Source organism: Corvus kubaryi, unplaced genomic scaffold, assembly GCF_017639235.1.
Source record: "Corvus kubaryi isolate FWS band 111438036 unplaced genomic scaffold, C.kubaryi_AGA036_p1.0 74, whole genome shotgun sequence".
Taxonomy (NCBI): domain Eukaryota; kingdom Metazoa; phylum Chordata; class Aves; order Passeriformes; family Corvidae; genus Corvus; species Corvus kubaryi.
The window spans coordinates 10,993,466-11,007,366 of NW_024582061.1; the positions used below are offsets into that span (position 1 = coordinate 10,993,466).

Genomic DNA, 13,901 nt, shown 5'->3' on the forward strand with positions numbered 1-13,901 from the left:
GATTTCTGAGAGCAAGTGAGAAAGCACAATGCTGATGGTAGATGCTCTAGTGCTACCAAGGTGTGCTCTAAGGCTTTGAGAGGTGTCAGGCAGCTCAGAAAGTCTCTTAATCTGGAAATCAGGCTTTTTGCCCCATTTTTCATTCCTGAACCTTGTCCATAGTTCTGTAGTCAAGAACTTAATATTTTGCTAGAAGGTTCTGTAGGCCTCTGTCACTAGAAGTGGCCAACAGACACTTGGTGATTTTAGGCAGACGCTTCTCTGTCTTAAGGCCATGATCTGTCTCCCAGAGCAAGTGGGACTCAGGAGCTTCAGGGTCCTGTTTCCTGAGCAGCACAGACTGGTTCTGCCTGGTGCCTTGGCTCAGAGACACATCTCACCTGGCAGGTGCAGGCTGGACCACAGACAGCAGAGGAGCAGTCAGTGTTGTATGAGGACTGCCTTAAGCATTTTTGAAGTGTTTGGTCCAATTTCTGGGGATAAAGTTAAGAAATTTTACTTCATCAACTTGGTCCCTATCCTGCTGCCTGAGATCGAAGGGAGGCTTTGGTTTGGTGCTTTACAGGGGTTCCAGCATGTTGTCATGGAAGGGGTAAAACATGAGACAAGGTTTCTTTAAGTGAGTTAAGGATAGGTACCTGTTAAACCAACCCACCCCTTTGTTTCATTGATCTGCATTTTGAGCGCAGTCCTGTCTCTAACCTTTCCTTTGGTGATATGGTTGTTGGCAAAGTTGTTGTGGGACGACCCTAATTTGACTTTCTTGTACTTAACATTCTTACATTTTTTCCCCCTCTCTCAGGCTGAGTGAGGCACACAGGCTCTAGTTCTGTTAGTGTATCCTAGAGGTGGCCAGAGAGGTCAAAAACCCAGGCAGATTCTTTGATCTATTGGCAGCTTTTGACCCATTTGATCAAGAAACATTACTGACCTGCTTGTGAATGGCTGTGGTCTGAATAGCCCTTTGGGCAATTTGAAAGGGAGTCGGGTGAGAGTAATTGAGGGGTGATATTGGCTTTTTTTTGACTCCTATCCTATTGCTATCCAAAGTCTACATTTTGGGGGAGAGCCCATGTGGGCTGTGTAGCTATGCATACACAATAACTCATGGATCTGCATCTGTGCTTAAGCAGATCTGCACGTCATCTCTCTGACCTGGACTTTGTCACAGCCACACCTGCCCATGAGCCATTGGATTTGGATTGCAATTTCTCAGAAACCTCAGCTGGTTCAGTATCAGGCCATGACTCAGCAGTGCTCCTTGTGAGGAATGTGGTCTCCGCAGGCTTTGCTGCTTCTAAATTGATTTCAGGTGCACGTCACACTGTCAGCTGCACAAAATTTTCTCTGATTTTTTTCATTCCTGGATGCTGAGCATCACTAGAGCATGGCCAATAGGATAAGTGGAAATCTCTTATTCACTGATGTGTACTTTGAATTATCATTCCCAGAACAGAGGATGATCATCAGCTACTTTGGGGAAAAGTTAGTGTCTCGTCTTGAGCTGTCACTGAAGATGGGTTCATGCTGGACGTTGTATGGAAGCAACTGAGGTGCGGGCATATGTTCCCTTCTGCTGACTTGGCTGTGGTGGCACCAACCACAGCCAGCAAAGAAGAGCCAGCAACTGGGAACAGTAACATCTCAAACTGCAGCAGAGTGATTGGCCAGACCGCTCCTGTCAGCACTTGGATTCCCTTGCTGTTCATTGAGGAATTAAAAGTTAACTGAGGGCGGTGGTAAAAAATAGGTTTGCCTGCCTAGAAAACGTTAAAACCAATATTGAAAAGCAGAGGTGGATCTGAAGGTAGTTATGTCTCTTGGAGTTTATATGAGGATTAAAACACGCGTCATCCTTGTAGCACATAGGCAATTTTATAATCACTGCTGGTATTTCACCTCAGGGTACTCTGTGGGATGAAGAATTAATTTCCCATCTTTTTCCAAGTAATGGAGGCTTGTGATTTTCTGTCAATCATAAAGGAGAGCCTGTGGCCAAACTAGATGCCAGAAGTGATTGAACAATCTGGGATTGGTAAGGGTGTACCACCACCCATCCAGAAACCAAACTGGGGAAACATGCATGCAGAGAAATGCCACAAGATGTTACATGGCCATTTCACTTCCACATCAACAGGAAAAGACACTACGAGGCTATGCAAAGCACAAGAAAAACTGCTGTGCAAAGCAGTGGCTGCAAAATTAAAATACAGGATGTTTTATTATCTGCTATGTCTTTTTCCTCCCTCACGCCCCCATCTCTGCTTGTTAAAGACAGGAATTTTTCTTAGTGAAAAAAACATCTCATCTTGAGTACAAGGCAATTTAGACAAATTTTTTTTTCAGGGGGTTAAAGTGGCATGTTTGCACAACACCACCCTCACCCCAGCAAACCTGCCAGCAGTTGATAGATATAAATAGGGACATTTAGGGGAGAAAAGCATATTTATGTTCCTTTGAAATGTGCTTGGCTAAAGGCATATTTTTAAGAGAGGGAGTGGAAAAACAAATGGAAAATATTTTCTTTGAAAGGGGGGAAAAAAGCAACAAACTGTCCTTCCTGAATAGAGATGCTTGGCTTGTGTGTACTTTACGCAGCTGCAGGTCAGACCTTGCAAACAACTACTAAATTAGGTCCAGCTACTTTGATGCTAAAAGCATGGAAGTGCCAGTAATTAAGTTGCATCAGATGTAGGAAATGACTGATGTGTCTGTCGTGCTCATGATAGCAGAGTTCACTGCTGCCATTTGACTGACCCCTCCTTCTTTACGTAAGCAAAAGGAATTTTCTTCTAAAGAAAATCAGCTGATTTTACACCTTGGTTTTGTTTTCTGAACTGCTAATCCCCTGAAGGTATAGAAGCTATTTGAAAGAGCAAATCAAAGCTCCAATAATTTAGTGTTATATTATTCGTTGATGTATGGTTTGATTTAGTGGCTACTTATTATATCAGGTTACCATATAATTATCCTAATTATTGACTCCAGAAGTAAGTAGAGGGATTATGAGAGAGACAGGAAGGCCCAGTGGAAAGAGCATGGTTCAGAGAATCAAACACATCTGGGTGTGCTCTTGGCTCCACGACTCATTTTCTCTGAGCCTGGACTCTTCTCTCAGCCAGCCTGGCCATGAAATCATGAGGGATTGCAGGAACAGGACTCAGATGCTGACTCAGGATTCAAAGAGATGCAGGAGAGCAGTATAAAAAGGACAGGGGAAAGTTCTGAAAGAGAGTTGTAAAATGGGCAGAAAAAATAAAAGAACGCACACTACAGCATGCATTTGCATTGAGGAGTGGAGCACCTCGGTGGGCATGGAGAAGGGGAGTGAAGACCTGAAATTTGAGACTACATTTCCAGCCTCTGCTACTGATTTCCCACACAAAATTAGGCAGCCCTCAGATCCCTTTCTGCAAAACAAGGGTGATAAAAATAATTCTCCCAGCTTTGGTTTTAGCTATTGGAATTATTGGAACACTGTTCCTCACACAGCCTTCAGCCATGGTTCTCACGTGGCTTTTAGTCTCCTAGTCCTTGGTTTGATAACCACTGACTTAAGCCAAAGGGTTGAGTTAGCAGGCACCGCTACAAGATAAAAGCCACACTGAAAGGCTGGCAGTGCAGTCCATACTTCCTGTATTGATAATATTTGTCATAAACTGACAACATACTTCATCTATTGACAAGCTGAGTTGCATTTTTCCCCCTGAGAGAGGAGCACACACACTGGTTCTACTCAGCCCGTGCAAATTACTTTCTCTGCTTCTGCTTTTCTTTCCTGAGCCAAAAAATGGGGATAATAGAATGTATCTATTTCCTTCCTAGAAAAGATCAGTTAATGTGAAATGGTGCGTGGTGGCTTAGTGCTGAATAAGTGGGATACCCTAATCCAGCAAGGTATCCCTGTTCTATTGTATGCCTTTTCTGCATACCATCTGGAGTTGTTCTCTGCTTAGTATTTTCAGTATCTACCATATGTTTTTGCATGAAAATTCAATAAAATATGCATTATACATGAAAAGTGCTGTAGTAAATAAAGGAAGGATGGAATCCAGTCCCCTTTGTGAACGGCAGGGGCCCCAAATCTTCATAAAAGGTTTAGTCTAGTCTGACGTCTGTGCTTTTCTCCAATTTTCTCTGTGTCAGTCTTTAGGAGATGCTCTAATTTAAAACAAAACTCTACTTTCCTGATGAGGTTATTTGATGTTCTTCGGCTGCCCTCTGCTGAGAGCACTGAATAAAACAGGGAAGATGTCCTTTTTCCAAGGAAGGTAACAGTGGAAGAAATTCCCTGTTTCTCCCTGTGCAGAGTCGTGCCATTGCTGCTGTTTGGTGTCTCTCGTTGTCTGTTTGTTGCCATTCAGAGGGCAAAGCCTTCTGAGCTACAGCCCTGTTGGGGTTTTAGTGCCCACCACTCCTTGTCAAGGGCTAAATGGCTTTGTAGGATTGTGAAAACGTGGGCTCAGGCATTGACCACCATGAAAAATTAAGCAGCATTAAACAAGGGCTGGAGGAAACAGGCTTCTCTGCTCAGGCACTGCCACAGTCCTGCCAGGTGGGATTTGGGCTATACCTCAGCACCACCCTACCTGGCAGATCAATTTAGCACTGCTTCCTGTTCCTCATCGGGGTACCAGCTCTTCCAGTGCCATCTCCATCCCTCCACAGGCATCACAGCACTAGCACTGTGCTTTATTTCTATAGCTGGGAAAGTGCAGAGGGGTTGTTCCAACTTCAACAGCAGTAACTGAAGGACTTGCTGTTTCTTGTGAATGAAGTGTGAGCCATGCTCTTGCCCTTGGGAAGAAACAAGGGTCCTGTGCAGATTTTGGTACATGTGTAAAACAATAGCTCTGTTGTAGCTGTTGATGCTCTCTGTAACGACCTGCTTTTAGTACTCCCTAGCAAGTTGATTTATTATTATATCTTCAGCTGGGCTGTGCACCAAAGCGTTTTGATGATGAAAGGAATGTTATACACACATTTAATTACTGCCCACATTTTTGTATAATTTTATCATTTACTGTTTTAGATGAGACATCGAGTTCTTCTACAGGAAAGATGCCCAGTAAAAAATAGATGATTTAAAAGCTAATCTGAGTTTGGCACTTAACATGTGAGAAAATGTAATTGTTCCTTTCGTCCTGCCCTTTCAGATGGTCCCTGATTACCAAAATGTACAAGAACTCCCTTATCTGGACATGGTGATTGCAGAGACATTGCGCATGTACCCACCTGCGTTCAGGTATTTTTTTTTTTTTTTTCCCCTTCTGATTACACAGGATAGCTCCCTGGCTCTATTAAATGGAAATCTGATGTTGGAAGACCAATGGTCTCTCAGTCTCTGTGCCAACATCAATACTGCTTTGTGCATTTGAAAGATATAATGCAGCCTATTGAAGGAAAGCTGGATAACTCTGGTATTTCTAAAGCACATTTTTACAGTGAATTGGCCAAGGTTGCTTCCTCACCATTCTTCACATCCCCCAAGGTTAGAGGATGGAGCCATTTTGAAGCAGGTCTGGCCTTAGAAAGCCAGAGGCTGCTGCTTCCATGTGCCTCAGGCGTCAGGGATATGTGTCCCTACCCTGTTGGTTATTAAGGCCCTGACCTGTGGCAGGGTTGCAATTCAGAAAGTTGTATTTTACATGTGTGTTTAACTTTGGCCCATTCACACTTAGCACTGAATTACACTAATAGAGCTGAACTAATGGTTAACATCCATGAACTTTCAAAAGTTTTGTCCCAATTCACACAAGATTAATTCAGCTATATCGATGAACTGAAAACAAGGGAAAAAGAAATTAGAAAACTGTTTGATTGTTAAAGCTCCAAGTTATCACAAGCATAAATACAGATATTAAGAAATAGAATTTTTCAAAGTGATCAGCCAGTTGCAATACTTCTCATGAAGCAAATTCATATGACTGGAAAGAAGCCAAAGCTGAGCTTGCTGTGAGAGCTTTTGAAAAATTTAACCCATGACTGCAAGCACCTTAAAAAAAGCTTAAAATCATATTCTCTGCTATATGTTCATTAAGATTGGAAGTCAAGATATTTTTCATGGGCATCTGCAGGATTGTTCAGAGAGTAAATATCAAAGAGATCTGCTCCTGGATGAGATGATGGGTCTTTACTGTGTTAAACTTGGGGTACAGGTGGAAATGGTTTTGCTGGTTAAAGTGACAGGGGTCTTTGAGTTTGGGCTGTATCACTGGGAAACAATCTATGTTTGTCAGATGGGAGACAAAACAAGAATGGAGCAAAGTTGTTCCGAAGTTTTGTTTGGTGTTGTCAGTGCTGTTTATTGATCTGGCTTTTACTCTGATGGATGTGGAATGGATAGAACAGCCCAGTGACACTGAAAGATGGTAATTGCCTATGACAAGGGTAAAGCTGAGTTAGCGGAAAAATCAGCAGCAGCCAAACTTGTTATAAAATGAGTTGGTTTTAATTTTTTTAAAATGAATTTACTATCCAGAGAACTTTCTCCCCCAGAACTCATGTTTCTGTTATCACCAAATTCACATAAGAATGAGAAGGGTAGCTTCAATCCTTCTTTTTTTTTTTTTTTTTTTTGGCATGCCAGTGTTTTGTTCCAGGTTTGGAGCCTCTGTTATTTATTTGTCTATGAGAAAGAGAGATGAGTGACAGTGAGGAAAGAATGTATTCCTGTAATGATACCAGACTGACAGCCCTGAAGCTGAAATCTTTGTTCAACTTTCTAAGCAGAGTGTGGGAAGCAGCAAAGGAAGTTCCTGCACATTGTTTCACCCCTGTGCTTGCAGCTGGTGCCAGGGAATAGCTCCCAGACTGAGATAGCAGGGCACCCACCTGGTCTGGGCTGATTTGGGATCTGTAGTGACCACCTGCTTGCGAATGGCTGTGGTCTGAATAGCCCCAAAAGATGTGGATCAGAACCTACCACCACACATGCACACCCACACACAATCCTTTGTAAGGTTTACAGAGACAAGCTTGGCTTTAGCAGGCCGCTTTCCTGAGTGATTTTTTTTGTCATTATGAGGTTCCTAAGGACACCTCTGTCACCTATCACCACAGGGTGGGAGAAGACTGCAGAGTTTTGTTGTTACCATCATGCCTGTCTTTGATGAGTGTATGTGAAATGTGGTTTTCCAAGGCTTGTGAATTGGTTGTATTTCTGGAGTAGCAGCAGCAGCAGAACACTCACCCCTAATATTGAAACCAGCCCTTGCTAAATTTCAGGTGCTGCACCAACAGGGGGAGCTTCTCAAATAAACAAACTCAAAGCTATATTTACTATCCTTTTTTTTTTCTGGAAGCCAACCAGCATATTCTTTCTACCTGTTATTAGAGGTGACTGAGAGATTTCATCAGCAATTTTCATAAAGAATGAGTCTAAACCCAACTTCAACAGCAAAATTGCAGTTTAGCAGTTAATGCTTTGGAAAACAGTACACAACCAGAAATGCTTTCTTGTGAAAAGGGCAAAAGTCAACCAGCTGGGCTGGAGTTATGGACTTCTAAGTGGAGATGATTATAACCTGAGAAGACACTGGCATCAGCAACAGTTTTCGCATTTATCTATGAGGAATTGTTACCCAGCAACTGTATGGTCAGATGAAGACAGATACTTTTATAGATCTCTCCTGCTGTGTTTTTAACCTTTATTAATAATCTGGGATGCATGATGTTGTTGCAGATTCACTAGGGAAGCAGCTGAAGACTGTGTAGTGCTGGGGCAGCATATTCCAGCTGGAGCTGTCATTGAAACTGCAGTTGGACACCTTCACCACAACCCTGAGTTCTGGCCAGAACCCGAGAAGTTCATTCCTGAGAGGTACATGGAGTAATGCTTTTTCATTCTTAAATTGAAGTCCTTACTTGGGCCTGTGGGCACAGAACTCCAACCTGTCCAGTGCAGACACCAGGTTCGGCTGCTCTTTCACAGCCACAGTCACCCACTATTCCTCCAAACCAGCATTTCCACCAAGAGGAGCACAGTTTCATTTGGACCATAAAAACATGTGATTTCTACTAAATCAGACAAGTGATGATAGTGGTGTATCTCACAGAAGGTGTGAGATTTGGTCAAGGTTGAACTGTGGCACAGGTTTTCAGACCTGTTTCCAAATCAGATACTGTGAATAATGTCACTTCTGGGTGCCAAAATTCTGAAGTGGGATAGTATATTCACCTGGGAATGTACCTGGGAAACTCATCCAGCTCCTGGCTGGTTTAGAGCACCCTTTTCACCTGAAACATAAGAGTGTGGCTGCTCTGTGAGTGGGGAATCTACCCCATCTCCCACTGGGAATTTGCTGTCTGTCTGTAAGTCAGGATCCTTGGTTCTTGTTTGGCAAGACATAGTTTCACATGGAGCATTTATTGTCTTCAGTGGGTGGGGAGAACCCTGTCAAGCTGTGGTTTTGTACATGCCCTGTGTTACAGGTGCTGAGCTTACTTGAGCTTACTGGGGGAGTTTCAGCTGATGTGGTGCTGTGTGGAAGCACAATTTAGTCTTGTGGGCAGCTATATTTTTAAACTGTTTTGTGGGCAGATGCATTTTAAGCTACCACTACATTGAAAAGTTTACTAAGAAAAAAAGTGCCTGCTCCACAAACAACTGGGTGTGAGGCAGGCAGCCCAGAACTATCTCTGCCAGTAAGACAACACGTGTGTGGTGTAGGTGGGTTTGCCTAATGCTCCTTCTGGAAGAAATCTAGGCATGTGCTCCATCAGACTCTTTTGGCCATGAAGAAGAGCAATGCCAGGGTTAGAGAAGCCCAGAGATTTTGCTGGAGAGGAATCTTATTTGCTGGAGAGGAATCTTAACTGGAAGTCTGGGGTGGGTATTTTTAGCAATGCTTATCTAGAAATGCTTTCTTAATTGTTCATTCACCACTTTAACAGTAGTATGAAAGGGTAAAATGGTTAGTGGGGGCTGCAGTCCCCCTGACTCACACAGTGCTGTTCATTATGAATCTGAGATTAATTCCCTTTTGAACCTTCCCTGAGGAATGATGCATAATTACTAACACTCTGCTCAGCTTGTATCAGTTGGTAATGTTAGTAAGAATGATAAGAGCATTAACAAAAAATAAAATAATTCAGCTACAACCCCCCCACCACCTTTTCATTTTGAAATTGGCCGTAGGAGTTAAAACAAGGGAGACTTTAAATTTACCAGAATGATATATGGGGGTGAGCAAGGCAAGAATTGCCTGAACCTGTTTGTACGGGATATGCAACAGTGGTTAGTACATGAGTTAATGGTCCTTCAATCTCAAAGTAGGGGCCTCTACAGTACTTTTTGGAGTAGTGTCTCAATCTTACTTAGGTTATCTAAGCATGGGGATGAAATTAGTGGAAATACACAATATTTTTCTCCGAAGTTTGAAATAGCTTGTATTGCCTCTCATCTCTTTCTACCCTGCATGAGTTTTCTGGGCTTTAGCAGTCTAAAGTTCTTGGAAAGTGAATCCAAAATGATGAGAGATTTTCATTAAAGATCGATTGGAAGTGTAATACTCATGTCTCCACATCCTCTCCTGAAATCACCAGCTGACAAAGGCCGATGGCCATAAGTCAATTATCTGTTTATTTAAGATGTCAGGACATAATCTGTCAATAGTCCCCTTGAACTGTCCATTAAGATCAATTGAAATAACCAGCATTTGAGATTTGAATGAAAAACGTGGAATCAAGAGCAAAAAGCATTTCTTGAACTGGTTTCCATATCTGCATCTTTTAGGTTTACAGAGGAGGCCAAGAAGGAACGACATCCCTTTGTATACCTGCCCTTTGGGGCAGGACCCCGTGGCTGCATTGGCATGAAAATGGGTTTGTTGGAGACAAAAATGACTCTGCTGAGAATTTTGCAGAAGTTTCAATTCAAGACCTGCCCAGAGACTGAGGTTTGTAAATGCAGAGGCTTAAAGATCACACTTGTTAACTTGAGGGAGTTGACAGTGTGTCTTAGGACAACTGATTTGCCTTTGTGACTTCTCTTCATTTGAGAAAATTGGTAGAGACACTTCCATAATAAGGAGGGACAAGAGGCCTGGACTGCGTGTTTTAAGCAAAATATGATTTAAGATATATAATTTTCCAACAAAAGACCTGTTACACAGCCTTGCCTTAGTGGAGAGCAGTATGGCAAGACCACAGGCAAAATGCTATGATCCATAGAGAGTGAGAATGTGTGTACATATCTCACAGGAGCTCAGCTCTTCAGTATAGGCCTATTGCTATGGAGCTTGCACCCAGCTCTAGAGTTTACAGAGTTAATTTCTTTCTGTTCAGATCTACAGCATTCCTGGGTAACCACTGCCTCAGCCTCTGGCTGTAAATTCTATTTAATATTATACCACCACAGCTGACTGTAAAACAAATACTTTACAGCTTCCACAGTAATCCTGGTATGAACTGGTCCTCCAGCAAAAATGTCTGTGTGTATGTGGGGCTGTCATACACACATAAACAAACACATACAACTGCACATAAGATGCTCTTTTTTCTTTCAGATTCCTTTGCAGCTCAAATCAAAAGCCACACTTGGACCAAAAAATGGAGTCTACATTATGCTGGAATCTCGCTAAATGGAAATGTGCATCCTGAAGCCTTCTGGGATGAGGCCCTTTGTTAGTGATTCACTGGGTATAATTATTTTTCCAAACTCCAAGGACGGGTTGGAGCCTAAGTCCCTCTGATGGTCAGTAGGTGCTTGCTCACTGCCCTCCTGTGGGACAGCCTCCAGTCACTTTTTAAAATGGGCTCCACAGTCTTTTTTGGAGGTTTTCAAATTGCTGTGAATGGTATCTGTGAAGAAGCATCCCACTTTCACTTGCTTTTCTACATCACACTTCTTTTCACTTAATCTTTGAGAATGCTTTCCTCATGCTCAATTTCCACAATTTACAGTAGATTTTAATTTCAATTCATTGCATGACACATCCTTCTCATGCACTTGTGAGTCCCTTCTCTAGAGAAAGCCCCAAAGGCACCACAGTTACAGCAGAAGACCTGGGACGCAGTGCATTGGATTTTATCATGAACTCCACTAACAATCAAAGCTGAGGCTCCTGCACAATGCTTAATCTCTCCCTGTGTCTGTAAAGCAGGAGGAGTTGCACCTCCTTCATGCTTTGAAGAGATTTTAAATACACTTAGATTAACGATTTGCACTTGGCACATTCCATCGACATGACAGAAGAAGAATGAAGAGTTCCCTGGCTTACTAGTAAAGTTCCAGTAGCTAAGACCAAAGAAATGAGGTGACAGCCATTTTGCTGGCTGCTGAACTGCTGTTAGAAAGGTGGAGTCAAAGAAGATATGAATTCAAAGCAAGCAGGAGGACTGGAGGAAATTTAAAGGTAATCAGAAGGTGTTGGTACATCTGCTCCATGGGGAGGCCTTTCCTTTCCAAGCATTGCAGCTGGCACCATCCCTGTCTAGCTCCTTGAATCAAGGAAATTAAGAGCATGCATGCACTAGAGCCAGTGGCAAAGGGGTGGGATCCAGGATCATCAGACCCAGCAGTTCTCTTGACTCCGTCTGAGACACTGGAGCAGGTCATGTCCCAAGTGCCTCACTCCCCTCAGGAAGGAACTTGTCTGATTTCCAGCTGCAGCAGCCCCGTGGATACGTTCTAGCTGTGTGACTGTGCACGTGCATCTTCTCAGCCAAAACAGCCATACACTTCCATTTGTCACATTCCCTCTGTCCTACTCCTCTGCAAAGCCTTCACCCACCACACAGCTAGTGTTGCACAAGAAGCTGGGAGGGGACACAGCTGGGACAGCTGACCCCCACTGACCACAGGGACATTCCATACCCTATGGCACCATGCTCAGCACATAAAACCAACAGAAGAAGAAGGAAGGGGGACAACATTCAAAGTGATGGTATTTGACTTCCCAAGTCACTGTTAACACCTGCTGGAGCTCTGCTTTCCTGGGGTGGTGGAACACATGCCTGCACATGGGAAATGGTGGAAGAATTCTTTGGGTTTTGTGTGGCTTTTGCTTTACCTATTAAACTGTCTTATCCATGAGTTTTCTCATTCTTACAGTTCTTTCCCTCATCCCACTGTGGGGGAGTGAATGAGCAGTTCTGAGGGGCTGAGCTGCTGGCTGGGGTTAAACCACAACAGAACCATGAGAAGAGATTGGTGCAGTGTCAAGATCCTTTTAAAAATTTTATTTATTCTTATATTTTTTCTTTAAAATTCTTGTATATAACAAAAATTTTTGCAGCATTATAAAAATAATGAAGCACCTTTGGTTCTTTGCAAGTCTTGACCTTCTGCCTGCTTGGCATAGTCTGCTTGAGGTTTCCTTAGGTACAGCATCTCTCTTGGTGGTGTGCACAGAGAAGTGTTGCAGCAGCAGGAGGAAGAGACTGACTGCTCAGCTTCACTGCAGGGATGGAGCCATCTGCTCACTGACGCCTGGCTAGGTCCCTGAGTTTCTCTCCAGCAAGCATCTTTTGCTGCCTTCTTTCCACATGCTGCCTGAACACTGATCAAATTACTAGATCTTGTTCCTCAAAGATTGTCTCTTTCTCTTTCATGTGCTTTTTTTTTAAACATATCTCTATAGGTAGTAGTGGTGAAGTACTGACGGGGGCAGTCTTGGAATTGTTCCTTTTTCCACGGAGCATCTCTGGCATGCTAAACAGAAGTTCCCTGTTACAGACACAGTGATTAAATGAATTGCTGATGGATAGATTGTTATTCATTTGAAATGCAACATGCTGTATTTACCTTAGTTTCTTCACATTTTACATAACTTTTTCCCTCCTTAAAACAGTATGTTGGAGGCTGATTTACTGTGCAGCTTATACACAGAGTTGGCAAAAAGCTGGATGGGCCTTGCCTAAAAACTTCCCACCTGCCTGAATGAGCAGCAAGTTTATTCCATCTAAAGTCGTCTGTCAAAGGCTTGTTTGTATTCCTTACATGAATTAGGAGGTTGTCATGTGCTTCATTTTTGACAAAATACTCCAAGCCTAAATCAAGCTTGTCCCTTTCTTACACATGATTTTGTATAAACTCTTCTTGCCAGTCCCTGCCTCTGCAACGTGGGTGGTGTGGCTGGAGCACTTAGCAGTGAAGACCGAGGCAGAAGTCATGGAATACATTAGCCTTCTTCATGTTCTAGGTAACCAGATCTCCTGTTTCCTTCTAGAGAGGGCTCACATTTTCTTTAGTCTTCCTTTTATCACTGACATACCTATAGAAGCCTTTTTTGTCGCCCTTGACATGCCTGGCCAGATTTATTTCCATCAGGGCTTGCTTCAGCTTTCCTAACCTGATCCCTGACTGCTTAGACAATTTCTCTGTATTCCTCCCAGGATACCTGTCCTTGTTCCCACCCTCTTTAGACTTTTTTGTATTTGATTTGTTCAGGAGCCCCTCATTCATCCATGAAGGTCTCCCGGTATTTTTGCCTGACTTCCTCTTTGTTGGGATGCATGACTCCTGATCTTGGAGGAGGTGATCTTTGAATATTAATGAGCTTGTTTGGGCCCCTCATCCCTCCCTTTAATCCTGACCTGTAAGGTCTCAGTCAGCTCCTCATCCATCCCTAGGTGGAGCTCCATGCACTACACCTGGTCACCGACAGAGGGTGACACCCCCTGCTCATCTCCTCCAACCGTCCTTCCTCAGAAGCCTGTATCCTTCCATTCCAGCCCTCCAGTCACAGGAGCCATCCCACCATGGCTGTGTGATGCCAGTGAGATCACAGACCTGCAGGAGTGCACATCTCTAACCCCATTTTTCATTCTGCATGCTGCATGTGCTTGCACAGAGACAGTCAAGATGGGCCCCATCTTACTGGCTGGAGTGGCTGGAATTCCCTTGTGCTGCTCTTCAGGTGATCTCCTGCTGATCTGTGATCCCTCTCCAGGCTCTG

General features: G+C 43.3%; 1 protein-coding gene across 4 annotated transcripts in view; it reads left to right on the forward strand.

Annotated features, from left to right (window-relative positions):
• Positions 1-12,037, forward strand: part of TBXAS1 (thromboxane A synthase 1) — a 260,715-nt gene extending 248,678 nt beyond the window's left edge. For all 4 annotated transcript variants that reach the window (XM_042050428.1, XM_042050426.1, XM_042050427.1 and 1 more), the window contains 4 exons: positions 5,157-5,245; positions 7,685-7,822; positions 9,737-9,899; positions 10,509-12,037. In XM_042050428.1, coding sequence (XP_041906362.1) covers positions 5,157-5,245; positions 7,685-7,822; positions 9,737-9,899; positions 10,509-10,583 — 465 coding nt within the window. In that variant the 3' untranslated portion in view covers positions 10,584-12,037. The remainder of the gene's footprint in view (positions 1-5,156; positions 5,246-7,684; positions 7,823-9,736; positions 9,900-10,508) is intronic.
• Positions 12,038-13,901: the final 1,864 nt, after the last annotated feature.